At 52.2% G+C, this 19,835-nt stretch overlaps 1 protein-coding gene across 2 annotated transcripts in view; it reads left to right on the forward strand.

Annotated features, from left to right (window-relative positions):
- The window catches only part of SPECC1 (sperm antigen with calponin homology and coiled-coil domains 1), a 75,105-nt gene extending 68,174 nt beyond the window's left edge, over positions 1-6,931 (forward strand). For both annotated transcript variants that reach the window (XM_063146443.1, XM_063146444.1), the window contains 3 exons: positions 3,056-3,172; positions 4,655-4,714; positions 6,310-6,931. In XM_063146443.1, coding sequence (XP_063002513.1) covers positions 3,056-3,172; positions 4,655-4,714; positions 6,310-6,399 — 267 coding nt within the window. In that variant the 3' untranslated portion in view covers positions 6,400-6,931. The remainder of the gene's footprint in view (positions 1-3,055; positions 3,173-4,654; positions 4,715-6,309) is intronic.
- The last annotated feature ends 12,904 nt before the right edge of the window (positions 6,932-19,835 follow it).

The raw sequence follows: 19,835 nt of genomic DNA on the forward strand, positions 1-19,835 counted from the left end.
CTGCTCCTCCTTCCATCCCTCTCTCTCTCTCTCTTGAAACCTCTCTCTTTTTCTTATTTGTTATCTTATTATTTCAATTCTAAGCCCTCTGTCTGGGCCCGTGTTGACGTTTAAAATATTTGTGCAGTGCCGAGTTATGCTAAGTGCTTAAGATATAATAAATATCGTCTCGAGTTGGGGCTGATAAGGGTGGGGACGGGACTTTAATAACAAAAGAGCCACAATCGACCCCTGATGGCTGGGGGTCTCTCTCTCTCCCCCCCCCCCGCCTTTGACATGTAACGCCCTTCAGAAAGGGGGAGGGATATGTGGGTTTTCTTAAGCCCATTCTGCCTGTGTTTTGCGCATTGCCAGGGGTCTTCCATTCCATCACCCGCTCTTTGATGGAATTGTTTTTTTGCTTCGTTAGAAGGATTTTTGCTTGTGGCCAGCCTGCCTCGAACCCCACGTGGGAGAAGAGGTTTGTCGTTGTCACGCTCCTCTTTTCCCTTCTTCCTGACTTGCTTCCCCGAGATCGCTCCGGCCTTCAGGAGCCAAGGTCAATGTTCACTTCTCCGCAACTCCGCTTTCCCTCCTCGCTGCAAGCTGCTTCCCCCTCCCTAAGTTCCTCTTGTAAGTGGGATCGGCCGGACGCAGGGCCACGCGTGTGTGTGTGTGTGAGTGTTCGTGTCCAGACCCTCCCCGGGCATCATAGGGAGGCGGCGTTCCCTCCCCGGCTCGGATAAGCAGCGTCTGTTTCATTGTCCCGACTTCCTTCTTGGCCCACCGTTACACACACACACACACACACACACACACACACACACACCGCCTCCCGCTCACTTTGCAGTTTGCTTTTCATGCTGGGAACATCAAAGCAACCGACCAGGCAGGCTGCATCCCAGCAGGTGCTGCTCCTTCACAATCGCCTTCCGGAAACGCCACGGCCGGATCCTCCTCCTCCTCCCCGTTTTTCTCCAAGCAGGTCTGGGAGGCTTTTGTGGGCCTCCTTTCCCTTTTAGCCTCCCAGTAACCCTGTGGGGTAGATTAGGCCAAGAGACATGTGAGAAGCAAGAAGAGACCCTCCCGGATCAGATGAAAGGGTGCATCTTAGCTGCAAGCTTATAGAATCATCAAATCATAGAACAGTGAAGTTGGAAGGGGCCTCTAAGGCCATTGAGTCCAACCCCCTGCTCAATGCAGGAATCCACCCTAAAGCATCCCTGACAGATGGTTGCCCAGCTGCCTCTTGAAGGCCTCTCGTGTGGGAGAGCCCACAACCTCCCTAGGTAACTGATTCCATTGTCGTACTGCTCTAACAGTCAGGAAGTTTTTCCTGATGTCCAGCTGGAATCTGGCTTCCTTTAACTTGAGCCTGTTATTCCGTGTCCCGCATTCTGGGAGGATCGAGAAGAGATCCTGGCCCTCCTCTGTGGGACAACCTTTCAAGGACTTGAAGAGTGCTATCAAGTCTCCCCTCAGCCTTCTCTTCTCCAGGCTAAACAGGCCCATTTCTTTCAATCTCTCCTCATAGGGATTTCCCTCCAGATCCCTGATCATCCTCGTTGCCCTCCTCTGAACCCCCTCCAGCTTATTAACTCTTTTCTCATTTGTGGCAGTTTTTCTAAGTGGACATGATGGGCTTTGCCAGGTCACGATGTCTGTTACAGATTCAGGAATTTCATGTTTTAAGTATGGCTGCTTTCTGGATGTTGGTATAGATGCATTTTGGTAGGCCCAGTTTCTGGAGGTTTTCTGTATAGTTTTTTGAAACGATGCCGGTGACTGACGTGACTAACGTAATCATTATTATTTACATTTCTTAGAGGCCTTTCTCCAAAAAAAGAAAGACTCAAGGCAACTTTCAAATCTACCAATTAAAACATACAACACTTTTTAAAAAAATGTTAAAGAGCAATCAATAAAACCCCACGCCCCCATAAATTATTGATAAAATGCCACCAGCCTTTCATGTTGGGAACAGGGAGAAGGGGGGATCGATCCAGGGAACGTACGACAAAATCCTGGGGGGAGGGAGAGGGGCCGCTGGATCCCCCCCCCCCCGTTACCACAGTCGTCCGCAAGACAAGCGCAGGGGTCCCCTGTACTAGAGGAGCGTGCGTTGCGTCCGGAGGCCATCCGAGCTGGAAGCCTCCCCCTGACGAAAAGAAACAGCCGTATTTATCACTCTGTTCCCGTCTTGCTTTTGAAAAGTGGCAAAGCGAGATAATCCAATCTCAGGTGTTCTCCTTAATCGAATTAAAGTCCCTGGTAATTAAGAATTGGGACGCAGGGGACAGAACAAGCCCTCCCCCCTCCGCCGAGACCAGGTTGTCGCCTCCCGCTGCCGCGCTGAACGCCGGAGGTCCAGCCGAGATGTTAATTTTGCGGGCGGCAGGAGGGCATCGATCTTGTCACAACGGGTCTGGAAGGCCTCCTCTTCGGCCTTATTGCCACTGATTGGGCATGATTGCTGGTTTTGTCCTAGGGCTGTTTGTGTTCTTACGATTTTTGGGGACATGGAGTTGGAGGGGGTATTGGAGATCAACTAGTCCAGCCCCTGCTCAAGGCAGCAACTCCAGCTGGCGGCCCCCTCTGGATGTTGTTGGCCTACAATGCCCATCAGCCCTAGCCAGTATAGCCATTGATGGGGGATGATGGGCACTGTAGGCCCAAAAAAATATGTGCACGCTTAAATGGAAAAAAGGCCTACAATCCTATGCATGTTTAGATGGAAAAATTCCTATAATCCTATGCGTGTTTAGATGGGGAAAAAATCCTATAATCCTATGCGTGTTTAGGTGGGAAACTATGCATGTTTAGGGGGGGGGAAGTCCTACATCTCCCAGCAGGCCCCCTAGAGTTCTTGGGCTACAACTTCCATCATCCCTGCCCAGCGGCTAAGCTGGCTGATGGGACTTGTAGTCCCAGACGTCTGGGGAAGACGCCCGGTCGAGCAAAGGTTGTTCTGAGTCGAGAGCCCGTGGGTCGTCCCCGGTTGCCTTTGGCCCTGAGGACTGGCCCAGCGCCGCCTCGCCCGTCTCCCTGCTACCTGCTTCCTCCTTTCCTCCTGCAGAATATCGACATCACCAACTTCAGCAGCAGCTGGAGTGACGGCCTGGCCTTCTGCGCCCTCCTCCACACTTACCTGCCTGCCCACATCCCGTACCAGGAGCTCACCGGCCAGGATAAGGTGGGTCCCTCCGCTGCAGCCCCGGGGGCCGAATTCCCCAGAGAGCGCCCCCTTCGTTTTGGGCAGTGAAATGGCAACACAAAGGCTCCCATTCCCCAGGCCATGCTTGCGGGGGGCGGGGGGGAGAGCAGGAGACGGTGACGCTTGTGGACTAGGAACTTCCAGTTGGGATTCAGGAAATCCAGGTTCGAGTCCCCACTTGGCGATGAAGTTCACTGGATGTCTGTGGGCCAGCCCCCTGGCTTTCAGCCCAACCTACCCTCCAGGAGACCAGGCGGGGAAACGTTTTACAAAAATAATCCAAACTCCACTTTAGCCCAATACTTTTATTAAGCCAGCCCCCCAACTGTGCAAGCTTTGGAGATCTCCAGAGCTCTTCATCAGGCAAGATGTTCTGCGAAGCAGGCTGAGTAAGGAACAGGGATGGGGGGCGGGGGGAGGCAGAACCTGAGCTGGAAGCCCATGTGCCCCTGCAGCAATAGCAGCGGGTTCTCTTCAACATGGGAATCCGCCCATATGCCGAATCTGAACCTTATTTTTAAACTCACTTTTGCACGCTCGAAATCACCTCCGTTGTGGTTTTGAATAGAGGAACAGGTCATTTTATTGGGTTTCCTGACCAGAAAACTTATCGCTGGCATCAGCCTCCTCCCACAGCTCTGCCTCCCACCTTTTATCTTTTTTTTAAAAAAAAAATTATTTACTTTAGAAGTAGAGAAGGTTATACGAGAACAGCTCCTTGACCCATATGCATTTTTAGGAAAGCCGTTGGGCAGCAGGAGATAAATACAGCAGCAAGAACAACGACTCTGAAATTCAGAGATGAAAGCATTTCGGAGAAACAGCAATCGCTGTTTTACCGAAATGCTTTCATCTCTTGAGTTCTGGAACCGTTTTTCTTGCTGCTGTATTTATCTCCTGCAGCTCTTGTGGCGTTAGATGTAAGGGATATTTTAATAATAAAACCCAGCCTCCCTCAACCGGGGCCCCCTCTGGATGTTTTGGACCACAATTTCCATCATCCACAGCCTTCCATGGATTTCCAGGGTCTTAGTCCGATGCTGTAACTCAGGGCATTGAAGCTCTTTCAACCCGAGGTCCGGATTCCATCCCGGACAAACTCTCGGGGGCCGTGTTCCGGTAGTGGGTGGGGCCAATGTCAAAAGGGGGTGGGCCCAAGAATACCAGCCTAATCTAGCTTCCTGTCACTAAGCCCTTAGAGGGGGCATTTTAACCTATTAGAATAGGGAGAAACTGCAGAAAACCTGGGGAAACCGTGAAACGATTGGTGGCGAGGGAAGGGGCGTGACTGGGGGGAAAGGGGCGGGGCCAGTGGAAGGAGCGGGGCCCTCAGCGGAATGGGCCCCATCCTGCCGTGTCACGGCCTGCCAAATCTCCAACGGCAGCTGGGTGCGGGAGGTGCGGAAGAAATCCGTCCTTGCACTCTGACGCCTTTTCCCCCATCCTGGCTTTTTTCCGCAGAAGAGAAACCTGCTTTTGGCTTTCCAAGCTGCAGAAAGCGTGGGGATCAAACCCAGTTTGGTGAGTGGTTTTGTTCCAAGTGGGGGGTGGGGGTGGGGGCATGATACAGAAGGGGGTTTGTGGGGGAATGAAGCCAGAGGGGGTCCAATGTACAGCTATGACAAACCAAGACCCGGGGCGGGTGTGGGTGTTTGGGGTAGGAGGAGGCGGGCAATTTCCTTCCTTGCTCGTTTGCAGAGAAGACTCAGTGCGGCTGTTAACGCAATCCCCGAAGAGCCCAGGGGGTGGCGCTCTGATTCAGCCAGGGGTGGGGTGCTCAGGACATCTCCCCCCCCACTACAAGCCTGCCTGTCCATCCGCCCGCCCACCTGCCCCACGCCACATAAAAGCGTACGCAGAGTGTGCCGTTCCAGCTCAGAGTTGGGTCCGCTCCTGCCCTGCCTCCCACACGGCCTGATCCGATGTCCCGACAAGCAGCTCACAAGCAGGACACGGGGCCAAACGTGTCTTCCGTGCAATCCAGCGTCCCCCTGGAGCATCATCTTGTACTTCCTCCCCTGGGCAGCGCATCCCAAGATCGTACCAGGGACTGTGACACGTTCCTGCCCCTTATGTTTGGACTACAACCCCCACAATCCCCAGCCAGTAGAGTCCTCTGTGCCTCCAAGGTTTGCTTCCCCCCCCCCCCCGCCCAGTCATGCAAATCTCCCCGGAGTCGCACAAATCCAGAACTCCCGTTGTTTATGTTTTCCCAAGCTTCCCTGCAACGGACCCTTCGATTTTTCTCCCCCCTCCCGGCTTTGTGTGTCTTTTTTTTTATTAAAAAAGTTATTAATCTCATTTCTTAAAAAGGCTCACGGCAGAGATGAAATTAGCTTTGGCAGCCCGCCTGCTCCCTGGAAGCCTCGCCGGCACGTCCACGGCTCTTTGGACAGAGCGGCTGTTGTTCCTGGCTGCGGCCGCAAGGCAGATAAAGAGCCGTTCCGTTCCACGGAGCTGGGACTTGTACGGTCCAGCGTGGGCATCTGTTGCCCTGGCTCTGCGAACCCCTCCGCACTCTCCCGGACCTCGCAGAAAAGCTCTGGAAATGAACCCCTAATCATATTTCCAAGTGGTGCAAAGAAAACCCCCACGGGTTTTAAGGGGCCCTGGGTACCTGTCTTGGTTATTTTAAGGGGCCCTGGGTACCTGTCTTGAAAGGAACAGTGCAGTTCCCCCCCACCCTGTCACCATGGTAAATTCAGCACCAGTGAAAGGGGGGGGGGGCAGAGGCTGCCAAGGGGGTGAATGACAGGACTCTCTTGGATGGGGGGGGAGGGACATGAATCCCAAAAGGTTTAGCCCCTGGACAGCTGAAACGTCTTGGAAAGCTCAGCTTTTCACTGCATTCTATTTTTGAACACCTGGCTACCGGGGAGAGAATGTCAGGGTAAGAACGTTACCTTCATGCCCTGCTGGTGGGCATGCCAGTGGCATTTGGCTGTCCGCTCTTGGAGACAGGAAGTAGGGCCAGGTGGACCTTGGAGGAACAACTCCTGAACTGTCGCCCGAGGATCGAAAGAACCCTCCAGTGGCACGCTAACGATTTCCTGTTCCGCTTCCTCTTTTCCCCGTCTTGCCCCCGTCTGATCATGCGTCTCCCCCCTTCCACACAGGAGCTGAGCGAGATCATGTACACGGATCGCCCCGACTGGCAGAGCGTCATGCAGTACGTGGCCCAGATCTATAAATATTTTGAGACCTGAGTTCCCGGGACACGGCCAGGAGAGTGACGAGGACGAGGGCATCGGACGCAAAACACCGCGCAACGCACTCGATCACTTTAAAAGAAATGCGACACTCGCCCGCCCGCCCGCCCGCCCGCCCCTGCCGGTTCCCGCTCTGCAAAGCCCGTCGGATACTCCTTGCGGCCCCCGCAAAGGGTTCCGTGCGCCGTGCTCTGAAACGCCCGGGCCGTTCAGGTCAGAGTGCCAAATCGACTCTTTCCACTCCCAGGGACCAGCCAGAACGACGCCTGTTCCTTGCAGGCCTTCCCACCGCTCGAGTGGCTCTGCGGGCACCACGGAATGGCTGGTTTTTTGTTCTGCCCAATGGCAGGACTCCGTTAATGCATGTGTCCCGTCCCCCGTCCCCCCATTCAGCTACTCCTCCATGCGGTGACTTGAGGAAATCCTGCAGAATTCTGGATTTCTTTTTCCTCTGAGCCTGGGGTGAGTTCGAGGAGCCAGAAGCTGATTACTGGTGTGTGTGTGTGTGTGGTGGTGTCCCCCAAACCAGCCCCCCCCCCCAATTGACTGTGTGGAACAAACAGGAGACAACACTGTTCAATTATCTTTCCCTCCCAACCCCCCAAGTCACCTCTCTTGATGCAAGTCTCACACCGCTGGTATTATCCCACCCCCATGCAGTAGAGACCCATGTGGAACCTTGCCTTTGTGTGAACGCCGCCTCGCAGGTTAGGATTTGAATGGGCGTTTATCATTCTAGGATCCACTGACGTGTTTCTATCTAAGTCCAGTGGAGGCTGGTGGCTCCCAGATCAGTGGGGCGCAGAATCCGTTCCGGGCGTCAGTCGGAACCAGTCAGACCTCTCAAGGAGCTATGCAGAAGTACCTTGGAGAGCTCCGTGAGAATTCTGACTGGTTCCGACTGAAACCCGGAGTGGATTTGCCGCCCCACTGATCTGGGTGTCACCAGCCTCCACTGGGGTGGGGGTGCTCTGATGGCCATCGGTGTCAGCTCTTCCCCCTCTACTCTCTAGGATTTGCATGGGGACCTCCTCTCCCGAACCCAGATTTGCTGCATAGACGGGTCCCGTCTCTTAAACTGCACCAGCAAAGCGAATTTGGCCAGCGTCCCTCGCTCTTCCTGCTGCTCCGTTGTAACGGGAGAAGCTGACCCTTTCTAAAATTCTCCCTTCTGTGCCACCGCGCAAGATGTAGCTGCGGGGGGGTGTGTGTTAAACCTGGCGATTGCAGGGCACTGCTCGAATGAATTGCGCTCCACGCCAGCCCAGCTCCTTGCTGGGGTTCTGTGGCCTGAGCTTATCCCATGCAGGCAAAGAGGCTGGGTAAAAACCCCACCTGGCCGCGCAGCTGTTAAGAGCACAGGTGCCCTTCTGGAAAAAGAGTTGGCAACCCTCGCACCATCTCTGCGATTTGACAGGATGGTGTGGAAACAATTGGCGTCGTTTGCGGGGGTGAGATCAGCTGGCCTGTTTGGGCCTATTGGATGCAGACCGTCCTCCCCATGGGGGCTCTGTGCAGAGCAAAGTCCTGTGCCCCCACTGCGTCCGTCGGTAAAACGGCGGCCACGGGCCCTTTAGGTGTGGCTTTGAAGCGTTGGCGTGGCGGGATCTATGGGCTAGTGCCAGAGTTGTTGCCACCAAATGCGTTGACCTTAGCTGCACCCCCCTCCCAGCGTAGGACTGCGAAACACTTCCGTGTCACAAAAGGTAGCAAAAGTGTGCTACCAACAATATGAACCTTCCCATCGCCGCCTCGCTATACGTCCCTGGCTACTTTCCAAAGCTCTTCTGAAAGCCAGCGAAGGGAGACCACTACCTCGCCGACGTAACCCGGAGGCTGCTGTTAAAAGCCCTTTCTCTCCCCATTTATAACCCCGGAGACCTCACGAGCTCATACGTCTGCCTCTAGCTGAACCTTGCCAAGCCAACCAACGCCAGCTGCAGACGGCGACACGATACCAGGGTAAAGGGCGCGTCGGACATCCCACCCAAAGGTCTCGGCGGGTCGAACGATAACCCGCTTGCCTGAAAAGTCTCCACGCCTCGGTTTGTTTTCTTCCTTCTCGATGCAGAGCTAGAAGGTGCCAAATACTTGCTGAAGCAAATGAACACACCTCTGTTTCTCCCCCCACCTCCGCCCGTCCGCTTCCAACCTGACCCCTCTTGTTGAGCAAGAGAACGCTAAACTCTCGGCTTGTGTTTGCAGTCAACCCTTTTCCCCATAGTTCGGTTTCTCCGATCTTTCCGGCGAACACCCTTTTCTTTCTGCCACTACGCTGCCGCCCCTTTGCCAGCTGCGGAGTGAAGGTTTGACGCAAGGTCCCAGCTGCAGCTGATTCCTACATCTTCTAGCAGAAACCTGACGAGGGTCCGTCTGGCGTTCGGATTTTACGGTGTGGTCTACCTGTCTTCTCTGGAGAAAACTTGCAGACGGGTCGAAGAAACTCAAGCCGCAAACCCCCATCACGGATCTCAAGGGCGGTGGTGGTGGGCGTCCCCTCTGAGTCCTAGAAGAGGGCAGGTCCTTTAGCGTAGCCTAAACTGCACTCCGTGCCCTTTGGAGGTGTTGGGTAACACCTCCAGAGGGCATCAAGTTGGCCAAGATGGCTTTGGCTGGTCTCCGGCGTCTGTAGCCATGCGCGTACGTGGAAGCGGAAGCCGACCCGCGCGGACGTTTCCCCAAACAGCAGCGGGAATTAGGATTGCACTGCAGTTCACCCTTTGAGAAGCTCCCATCTTAAGTGGAAATGGATCTCCAAGGTTTTGTGGATGGGGGGGACGGGACGGGGAGAGCTTTTCTTTGCTGCGCAGGTCAGCCAAACGCAAGTTATGGAGGAAAGAGAGGGAGGAGGATTTGAGGGAGAGATGTTCTGAGTTCGCTCATCCACGGGCGAAAGTTCCCTTTGGAAAAGGGGAGAGATAGAAAGGGAGTTGTGTAATGGGTGGTGGTGGAAGGGAAAGCCGAGGTTGCGAAGAAGCAGAAGACTGGAACGAAGCAAGTGTGCGAAAGAGTGTGCCTGAACGTGCAAGGGTGGAGATGCAGGATGAAGCAGGAAGGGCCCGGGTGCGAAACTGGACGCGACGGGAGATATGCTGGGGGTGGGTGAGTTTGAAATTGCTCTGCTGTCATTTTCCTCCGGTAGTACTGAGTTGAGTTGCCACCTTTTGCCCTGAGGAAGCCGCAATGGAGAGGCCTCACCACCGAGTTCCCTGAGGTCTGGGATGTTAAGAGAACGTTTTAGGAATAGGTTCGTGAACCCCACTTTCCACGTTCTGGAGGGCCAGGAAGCAGGACGTAAGGTTTCCCCCACAGGGCCAGGGGTCTCCATGCCAGGATCCCCAGATGCAGGGGAGCAGTCCCTTAAGCCGCCCACGGGCAGGCCACCCTACCCAGGTGAGAGAGCGCAGCGCAGTCCTCCTTCCTGTCCAGTTGGGGCTCTCTGCCCCCATCTTCCTCGCCAGTCCTCCGCACGTCCATCCTGGCTTCCTTCAGCAAAATGCATTCAATAACGTAACAAGTCCGTGGGGGACAAAACACAGAAAGAAAAGCGAGGGGACGGACGGACTGATGGTGTGTTATAACCTGGAACGGTGTTTTTCTCCAGGTGCAAATGATCTTTTGCAAGATGTCATTGATTGCTGCTCAGCAGCCAGTGAACACTCCGTTCTTACCCTCCCCGCTTATTAATGTACTTTGGGGTAGTTAATAATTTCGGTTCCCCCACCCCTCCTCCTAAAACCCCCAACAACTTGCACATGTGCCAACTTTTGCCAAACACGGCGTTCTTTTCTTCTTCTTTTTTAAAAAACCGGACGTCTTGACACGGCCCGGACGTTTTGCCTTCGAGCACGAGCCGTCGAGAGTCGGCACGTCTGTCCGTTCAGAGACGGACGCCTCTTATTTATGCCAAGAGCACACTCGAATGTACAGACGTTGCGAGGGAAGTTTTGACAAGCTTGGATTGTGCTACTACCACATTTTTATTTAAGGGGGGGAGGATTAACGTTATTGAAGCGTTCAATGCAGAGTCTGCATAATATTTCTAATAAATGCCTTTTGTTTCTGACCTTGACTGGTTGTGTTGTTCTCACATCCTCGGGGGGGGGAGGGGAGGAACACCCCTTTCCCAAACTTCTGATCATTCCGTAGCTTCCCAGCTTTAGCTCAGTTTCTCCCCCCTTCCCACTCTAAAGTTATGACATGCCTTTACTAAGACTTAGTTACCGGCAGGGAGAGTTTTAAGCAACAATAATGCTGGTATTCGTTATATGTTGGGCCCTGCTCTGTTTTGCCTTCGGACCAGCCCACCACCGGAATGGGGCTCCAAAGATCCCAAAGGACTCAAAAACCCATCAGCCTACTCGAGAGAATCACATTTGCTTTTTTGCATTAAGAACAAACTGTTTCACATTCAGCATATGAAAGCCTCAAGTAGCTTCAACAACACGTTGCAGCGCGCGGCGCCCCTGTTCACTGTTCCCGTCAGCCAGTTCCGTTCCTCCCCCGCGCACACGCTTCAGTAAAGAAGGTTTTCATACTTTTGCGAAGTTTGGGGTTTCCCTGAGCCAACGCCCACAGCTGGCTGCCTCTTTCCTTCCTTTCTCTACCCTCCAATATAGCCCAAGCGCTCTGGTTGGTTCATGAGGCACTAGAGGCCTTCAAGAGGCAGCTAGACAGCCATCTGTCAGGGATGCTTTAGGGTGGATTCCTGCATTGAGTGTGGGGTTGGACTGGATGGCCTTAGAGGACCCTTCCAACTCTGCGATTCTGCAATTCTATGAAAACGGCAAACCCAAACTATAGCATCCTAATCATTTTTAACACATTACGATGGGTGTCCTAAACCAACACATCGGAAGAGCTGGGGACAGTTACTCCGCTTCCTGTACGAGCTGGGGATTTCCCATTTGGTTAGTCGGCTGCTCATTTGCCATATTTTTATTTAGTTCATTTCTGTACCACACAATAGCCGAAACTCTGGGCAGTTCACAAAAATGTAGACCATAAAGATACAGCATAATAGATCACATAGAAGCTTAAAACCGCAATATACAAATACAAGCTTGGTGCATCAGCGCTCTTGGTCATGCTGCCGTGTGACCGACGGCTGTGGCCACCTTTCTCCTTGTTAACTTTATTGCCTTTACTACGTTGGTCACTAAACCTCCCTGGGCAGTTCGCACAAAGAGCTTTGAAGCGTACGGCACAAGAATGCCCGGATCAAAACGTAACGTGAACATTGAACACAAAGTGAAAACAGCCACAGCCTAAAAAACAACATTGACCTAAAGCCGTTTCGTTTTCTCCAGGGAGAAAACTGGCAGTTGGGAAATGGATTATCATAGAATAGTAGAGTTGGAAGGGCCTATATGGCCATCCAGTCCAACCCCCTGCTCCATGCAGGATTTGGGGCAGCCCCAAATCTGAATCAGAAAAGTGCACAGCTGCCCACAAGGTGTCCAGTCTCTGACAGAGAAAGCAGAAACTTTCAGAAGTTCTCCCAATTTTCTCCAATTGTGACCCTGTGCTCCAAAGGACTCCAAATCCCATCAGCCTGCTTGGAGCACCCCTCTTGCTTTTTTGCATTCGGAACAAATCCATGTCCAGTCGTGCAAAAAGGTTTTTTCTCCCCCACTCCCCATTCTGTATTAAAAGCCACAAGTAGGCGCTTCAACAAAATGTTGCAGCGTGCAGTAGCCCCGCTCGCTGTCCCCCCTCCTACTTATTTTTCCATTCCTCCTCGCCCCCTTTTCTACATATCTGTTGCACTTTTGCAAATGTTGGGGTTTCCCCTGGTGCCCAACCCCCCTTCTTGCGCGTGGGTGGTAATGTTCAATGTTTGGCTCTGTAAAAAGCCCTCGGCCCTCCTGGCCGGGATGTCAGAGATAGATGGAATTATTGTCCCGTCGCCACTAGCCAAACTGTGGCTCAGACTGTTTCACTCAGGCATAAGCAATTTGGCACCGTGGTTTTGTTCCTGTAGTTTGCTTTACACAAATATTAAGCTCAGAGAGATGTGGAGAGAGAGAATCAGCAATCGCACAAGGAGATCCATTGCAACGTTTCACAAATAGCGGGGGGCGGGGGGGGCGGAGGAAGTTGGGATCCAGGTCCCAATCCTGTTCTCCACACACCCTTTTATTCCCTGGCCACCCATAGTTTGGTGGTTTCTTCTCTTTGGGGCAGTTTTTCAGCCATTCTGAAAGCTTGAAGGCTTAATTTCTGGCAGGAAGGGTTTTATGCTCAAATGTTTTAGTATTCCTCCCCCCCATTTTGTCTTTGGCCACGACCACCCCTGGGAGGCGGCCCCTCCCCCCAACTTCTCCGAAATGGAATTCAGGCCGAGGTGCTGCAGCCCTGACAAACAGGCACCGCAACAAAATGTTGCAGCGCACATTCTCATTCAGGGTTCCAACCAGCTCTTTCCTCCAAGCAGGATATTTCTGTCTTCATTTTGCGTTTCGCTTTTTCAACGGAACATTTGCAAACCTCCCAGGGATAGTGGATAGGGGGACATTTTTCTCCCTCTCTCATAATACTAGAGCCCGACGGCGTCATCCCACAAAGCCGAACGGTGGGAGATTCGGGACAGCTAAAAGGAAGGACTTCTTCACACAGCTCAGAGACAAACTGTGGAACTCCCTTCTGCAAGACGGAGTGATGGCTACCAACTTGGATGGCTTTTAAAAGTGGATTTCATTGTTGTAGTTTATTTCCCCCCCTTTATGTTTTCTTTCTTTCAAGTTTTTTTTTTTTAAAGGGGAGAACGTTTCCAGGATCCTCCCAAGCTTTTATTTATTTCATAGAATCACAGAATCATAGAATAGCAGAGTTGGAAGGGGCCTACAAGGCCTTCGAGTCCAACCCCCTGCTCCATGCAGGAATCCACCCTAAAGCATCCCTGACAGATGGTTGTCCAGCTGCCTCTTGAATGCCTCTAGTGTGGGAGAGCCCATGACCTCCCTAGGTAACTGATTCCATTGTCGTACTGCTCTAACAGTCAGGAAGTTTTTCCTGCTGTCCAGCCGGAATCTGGCTTCCTTTAACTTGAGCCCGTTATTCCATGTCCTGCACTCTGGGAGGATCGAGAAGAGATCCTGGCCCTCCTCTGTGTGACAACCTTTTAAGTATTTGAAGAGTGCTGTCATCTCTCCCCTCAATCTTCTCTTCTCCAGGCTTAACATGCCCAGTTGTTTATTTACTACATTTATATCCCACTTTTTTTCCTCCAAGCAACCCAGAGCAGCGTGCATAATCCTCCTGCTCCTCTCCATTTTATCCTCACAACCACCCTGTGAGGTAGGCTGGGCTGAGAGTCTGTGACTGGCCCAAAATCACCCAGTGAGCTTCTGTGGCTGAGGGGGGACTCGAACCCGGATCTCCTGATTCCCAGTCCAACAGGCTACGCCGCTACGCCACACTGGCTCTCTTAGGTCAATCTCTTGTTTCGTGGTGGGCCCATTTTGGGTCGGCACCCACCACCTAATTCAGCCCTTATCATGCGGGCGAAGGCACAGTAGCATCGAAACCGTTCAAACCCTGCTCAAGGGACCTCGCGGCTCCCAACAACTTCATCCACGTGGATCTGATGCGTTGCAGTCATTGCTCTTTCTTCCACAAACGTCGTTCCGGGTCCCCCCTGCCTCTTCCTCTGGTGCAGGGCTTCCTCCTGTCCTGGACTTTAACCAGGGAGGATCCGGGTTCAAAGGTCCCCTCAGCCCAGCCACTCCGCTCTCGGCCTTGCCTACCTCGCAGGCCCATCATGAGGATTAAAAACAGGATTTCAAGGGGCATCCCCGGGCGCCTTGGAGGATGGGAGGGACAGGTATGTGATAAATAAACACAACGGATGGTGATTTACTAGCGTGACTCCAAAGCTTGCTAGTCAAAGTCTTCTGCCCCCTTCTTGATACAGCCTCCAGGTGCAACTTCGTCATTGCAGGCAACTGAAAAGGGCAGAGAGTTCAACTCCTTGCTGAAAGAGTGGCTGTCCCCCATGTGCAGTGGCAGTGGATTTCAGCCGTCACTTCTGTGCTGTGTTCAGTGTGCCGCCCTCCCTTTTAGTTAACGTGTATTAGCATCACCGAAGCACTGGTGTGTCTTCCTTTTTCCTCCTCCCAATCCGTTTTCCTTTCATGTCGTGACTTTTAAGATCATAAGCCGGAAGGGTGGGTCCTACCTTATTGTTCATCTGTGCAAGGCGCTCCAGGGAGTGTTATTTGGGTGAAGAGTGGGATAGCAGTCACATTAAATAATTAAATATCCTCACAATGACCCTGGAGAGCGAGACCACCCCAAGGTTCGCCCTGCCAGCTTCGCAGCTGAGAGCAGGGATCAGAATCGGGGTCTCCGGGCGTTGAGATCTAGCCACTGTACAGCACTGCTTCTCAGGGCTGTTGACCAGGGGAGGATCTGATGCCTTTTTTTTTGTAACGTATCACCATCGCTTGAGCGTGGCAGGAGCATGAGGTGGCCAGGGACGGAGACTGGAGACAGATAGAAAGAGAGGAAAGGAAAGGAAAAATTCAATCTATGGCGAAGTGAGTCATAAAATCATAGAATAGGAATCCACTCTAAAGCATCCCTGACAGATGCTTGTCCAGCTGCCTCTTGAAGGCCTCTAGTGTGGGAGAGCCCACAGCCTCCCTAGGGAACTGGTTCCATTGTCATACTGCTCTAACAGTCAGGAAGTTTTTCCTGCTGTCCAGCCAGAATCTGGCTTCCTGTCACTTGAGCCCGTTATTCCGTGTCCTGCACTCTGGGAGGATCGAGAAGAGATCCTGGCCCTCCTCTGTGTGACAACCTCTTAAGTATTTGAAGAGTGCTATCATGTCTCCCCTCCATCTTCTCTTCTCCAGGCTAAACATGCCCCGTTCTTTCAGTCTCTCTTCATAGGGCTTTGTTTCCAGACCCCTGATCATCCTGGTTGCCCTCCTCTGAACACGCTCCAGCTTGTCTGCGTCCTTCTTGAAGTGTGATTCCCAGAACTGGACGCAGGACTCAAGATGAGGCCTAATCAGATTTCTGCAACTGCATAGGCAGGTTAGATTCCAAGCCATGGGGAGGTCTAAAGCCAGGAATTCGAGATGAACTGGCAGGCGTTTCTGCTTACATAATCTAAACTGGTTTGCCTCGAGCTGTCGTTTTGATGGGTCTCCTTAACAGTTGAAAACCCACACTTGGCCTCTACCATTGCAGGCAACGGTGTTTTTTCTCTGCCCAGCCCGCTGGAACCATCCCAGGTTACCATAATCCGACCGCTGCCTGACTACAAAAGGTACCAATGTCCCCAGCCTGCGAAAAACATTCACACCGGCTCCATGGGAGTTGGCAAACAGGATTGCGAGAGGACCGCACAGGTCCCGTCGTGTCCCGGTCGGAAGCGAGGCCCAGAATGCGATGTGCCTTTTGGCTCGCGAGTGTTTTTATCAGTGCAGAGATGCGACGGGCACCCTCCTCTGACCGTCCTTCTGCCGCATCTCTGACCTAGGCCGGCGGAAAATTCCCTACCTCCTACGGGAGGGGGATTCAGTGAGGAAGGAGAGAATGGGGCATCTTGCAGAGACGCAGTAGACATCCTCTTTTAGTCAGCCTCGGCTGTGATCACTGCCGGCGCAGCAATGAAGATGATTGGCCCACATTCTGAGGAGGATGCCCGTTGCATCTCTGCATCAGGCTCGCCTGCTTCCAAACAGAAGTGATGCCCAGATCAGGGCCAGGGGTCGGCACAGTGGGGCATCTGCCAAGGGACCACTCCGCAGCACGGGCCCACGGGCAAGCGCCCCCTGCAGTTGCTCCTCCTCTTCCCCACCGTGACCCACTTGTTCACCCACTTCTCAGCGGCAGAGCACGTGATTTGCACCCAAAGCCCAGCTTTGATCGCTGGATTCCCCAATCAAAGCGACCGGGCAACATTTCCAAAGTGGAATAATTCAATATACATTTATAATCACATTTGGAGAGAGCCCAACACAGGCACGCGGATTGAAATTGCGCGGCGTCTGGAGTCAATCGCTACTTCGTCCTTCTGGGCCGCTGCTCAGAACCGAGGCCAGAACGCCCACCCTGCTGCGTTCAGCAAACCTCATGGAAATAAACAGAAGCCCCGCAAAGGTTCCACGTTGGCTGCGATGCTGCCACAAACCTTAAGCTTTCTTCCAGTTTTGGTTCGGCCTAAACCCACCAACAGGCTTTCTTTCTCCCTTTCGTTTTGCCAGCATGGCGGACGGCTTGCCTTTGGCATTCTGTCGCGAGATGGTTCTTTTTACACACACAAAAAGACGCGGCTGAAGAAACTTAAGGCACAGAGATGCTCCCGGCTTCTTTTGATATAGCGTCTTCTTCTTTTTTAATGCTAAAAATAGCTGACAGTGATGAGTGTTTTGCTTCATCTTGCTGCCCGCGTGGCTCCGAGGGAGACGGCGATTTCTCTCCAAATCCCGGAGCCCTTCAGAAGCCCCCAATATCTTTCCTGATGGGTTATTTTTATTTTTAACACAGCTCTTCAGAGGAACTCCGATGGCTGGAGAAGCCGAGCAGGGCTGTATGGTGGCGAGGCAGTGCGGGGTAGCAGTTAGAGGTTTGCTTCAAATCGCCATTTGACCAGCAAGCTCCCTGGGTGATGATGATGGTGATGATATTTGTATCCCGCCTTTTGTCCAATGCTGGGCCTCAAGGCGGCTTTAAAAAATTAAAACATATACCATTAAAATCTATAAATAGAAATATACAAAAGTTAAAAAATATAATTAAATACACTCTACAATATTAAAACATTTAAAATACAAATAACAATGATAAAATCCTATGCAGAGAGAGAGAGAGGTCCGGACTATTCACCAAAGGCCCGCTGGAACAAAAAAGTTTTTGCCTGCCTCCGGACGCACACCAAGGAGGGAGCCGGTCTAGCCTTCCTGGGAAGGGAGTTCCAGAGCCCCAGGGCACTGCGGGGCAGCCACCGAGGAAGCCAGAAAACCAGCAAACGATCCGTTGTTGTGGGAAAGCGCCGTGGCCATTCGGAGACCCCAAATGGGCCAGATTTCCCAATCCCTTTTGTAAGGCCACCCTGATCAAATTGGGGAGCAGGCGGGATAAACAGTACAATTGGAAAAAACGTAAATGCGCAAATAAGGCGTACCTGCGGCGTTGAAAGAGAGACGGCCAATGCCATTCTCTGCCCATTGACTCAGAAGTAAGATACATTCAATTCAACGGGCCTTAGTCCCAGGAAAGCGGGTACGGGGTTGCAAGAAAAGGGTCCGTCGCATCCCGAATTTTGGTTCCGACAGGACTGGGCAGATGCCTCTGGGAAAACTGACAAACTCCGGGCATTTGGCTAGCGTGGCTAAAAGCTGCCAACGGATCTCAGCCCCCTAAACGTGTCAACTCTCCCTCCTCCCCACCCTGGTGAAACAGGCTGACGGAATTCGTTTAGGCGATTTTAGTCTCTGGGTTTGACAGTTCAAATTGGGCGAGGTGTCGCTCTGGAGACTTCAATGTGTATTTCTTCACTGATTTCAAAGCCTGGTGAATCAACCCCACTTTACTTTGGGGGCCCAGTCTTCGGCCCCGACAGTCCAGCCCTGATGGCGCCCCTGCTGCCATTCTCTGGTCGGCGTGGGTGATCTCTAGCTTAGCTTTTGGACATTGGTGAACTCAGATCCGCCGTTCCGCTCTTCGTGGGAGAGGATGTGCACTGAACCGGTTGTAGTTTCCTTGCACGAGGAGCCCCAAAGAACAGCAGAGGGATGGCGCGACTGACAAGAACTGAGTGTGAAAGCTTTTGCTCAGCACCCTCTGGTCACACAACGGGGATGTGGCCGTGGTCTTGCTAAGTCACGACTGGGCTGCGGTTCATACCAAAAGAAAAATATATAATGGGGATCTCTTAAGCGCGGGACTGAAAAGCCCGTCATAGAATGCATGGTGGGTTTTGCACTGAGGTTTTTAGGTAGATCAGGCTACACCTAGAAGATGTAAGGGGGATGCCATGAAATCCTCAGCGGATGGAGACCTCTGCGCAAAATCCATCACGTTGCAATGATATAATTCCAAAAACCATCATAGTGCGATGCATTTCTTAGGCGACCCAAAGAGCCCCCCCAAAATGTGCCAGCTTTAGAAATCACCAGATCTCCATCTGGTAAATCGTTGCAAAAACCAAGGGTAGATTTAAATTGAATTTATTTTATTTATATCCCAGCCTTTATATCCCAGCCATTTTTTTCCTCTTGCAAGGAGTCCAAAGAAGCTCACATGCTCTTTCTCCTCTCTCCACGGTCTGGAACCCAGATCTCCTGAGTCCCAGCCTGACGCTCCAACCACTGAACCACACTGCCTCTGCAACCCTCCTCTTCCATATCATCTTAAGACTTGAGCTATGCAGACATCCTGATCACAACACCCAGTCAGCCACTTTCCCCTCGCTGTCCGGCCTCCTCGCACACTGCTTTTCGTACCATCCTGCCGGGTGAAGACATCTGTAGATCTCGAAAGCTTGCACATTTCTTTTGGCAAGCTTTGATTTGGGTTAATGAAGGTATTGCACACTATACGGATTTTGGATATTTTTTTCTTATGGCCAATGTGGTTCTTGCTAACCATAATAATATCAGTAAATATTCCACAATATTAACAAGCATCATCATGTGTGTTCAGAGGAGGGCAACCAGGATGATCAGGGGTCTGGAAACAAAGCCCTATGAGGAGAGACTGAAAGAACTGGGCAGGTTTAGCCTGGAGAAGAGAAGACGGAGGGGAGACATGAGAGCACTCTTCAAATCCTTAAAAGGTTGTCACACAGAGGAGGGCCAGGATCTCTTCTCGATCCTCCCAGAGTGCAGGACACGGAATAACGGGCTCAAGTTAAAGGAAGCCAGATTCCAGCTGGGCATCAGGAAAAACTTCCTGACTGTTAGAGCAGTACGACAATGGAATCAGTTACCTAGGGAGGTGGTGGGCTCTCCCACACCGGAGGCCTTCAAGAGGCAGCTGGACAACCATCTGTCAGGGATGCTTTAGGGTGGATTCCTGCATTGAGCAGGGGGTTGGACTAGATGGCCTTGTAGGCCCCTTCCAACTCTGCTATTCTATGATTCATCATATATTGTTAGTGTTGGTTTATTTAAATAGGTGTCTTTCTCAAAAAAAAAAAAAAGAAGGCAACTATTAGAATGAAAACACATAACATTTAGTGTGGCTCATGTAATAGACTGTACCATACTAAAATACAACCAGCGCATAAAACAATTAGGACATCTGTGAAAGCCATAGACCAGTGGTTCTCAACCTGGGGCACTCCAGATGTGTTGGACTGCATCTCCCAGAATGCCCCAGCCAGCAGAGCTGGCTGGGGCATTCTGGGAGTTGTAGTCCAACACATCTGGAGCGCCCCAGGTTGAGAAAGGCTGCCATAGACAATATACAGCTGGACT

Source organism: Elgaria multicarinata, chromosome 22, assembly GCF_023053635.1.
Source record: "Elgaria multicarinata webbii isolate HBS135686 ecotype San Diego chromosome 22, rElgMul1.1.pri, whole genome shotgun sequence".
Classification (NCBI taxonomy): Eukaryota; Metazoa; Chordata; class Lepidosauria; order Squamata; family Anguidae; genus Elgaria; species Elgaria multicarinata.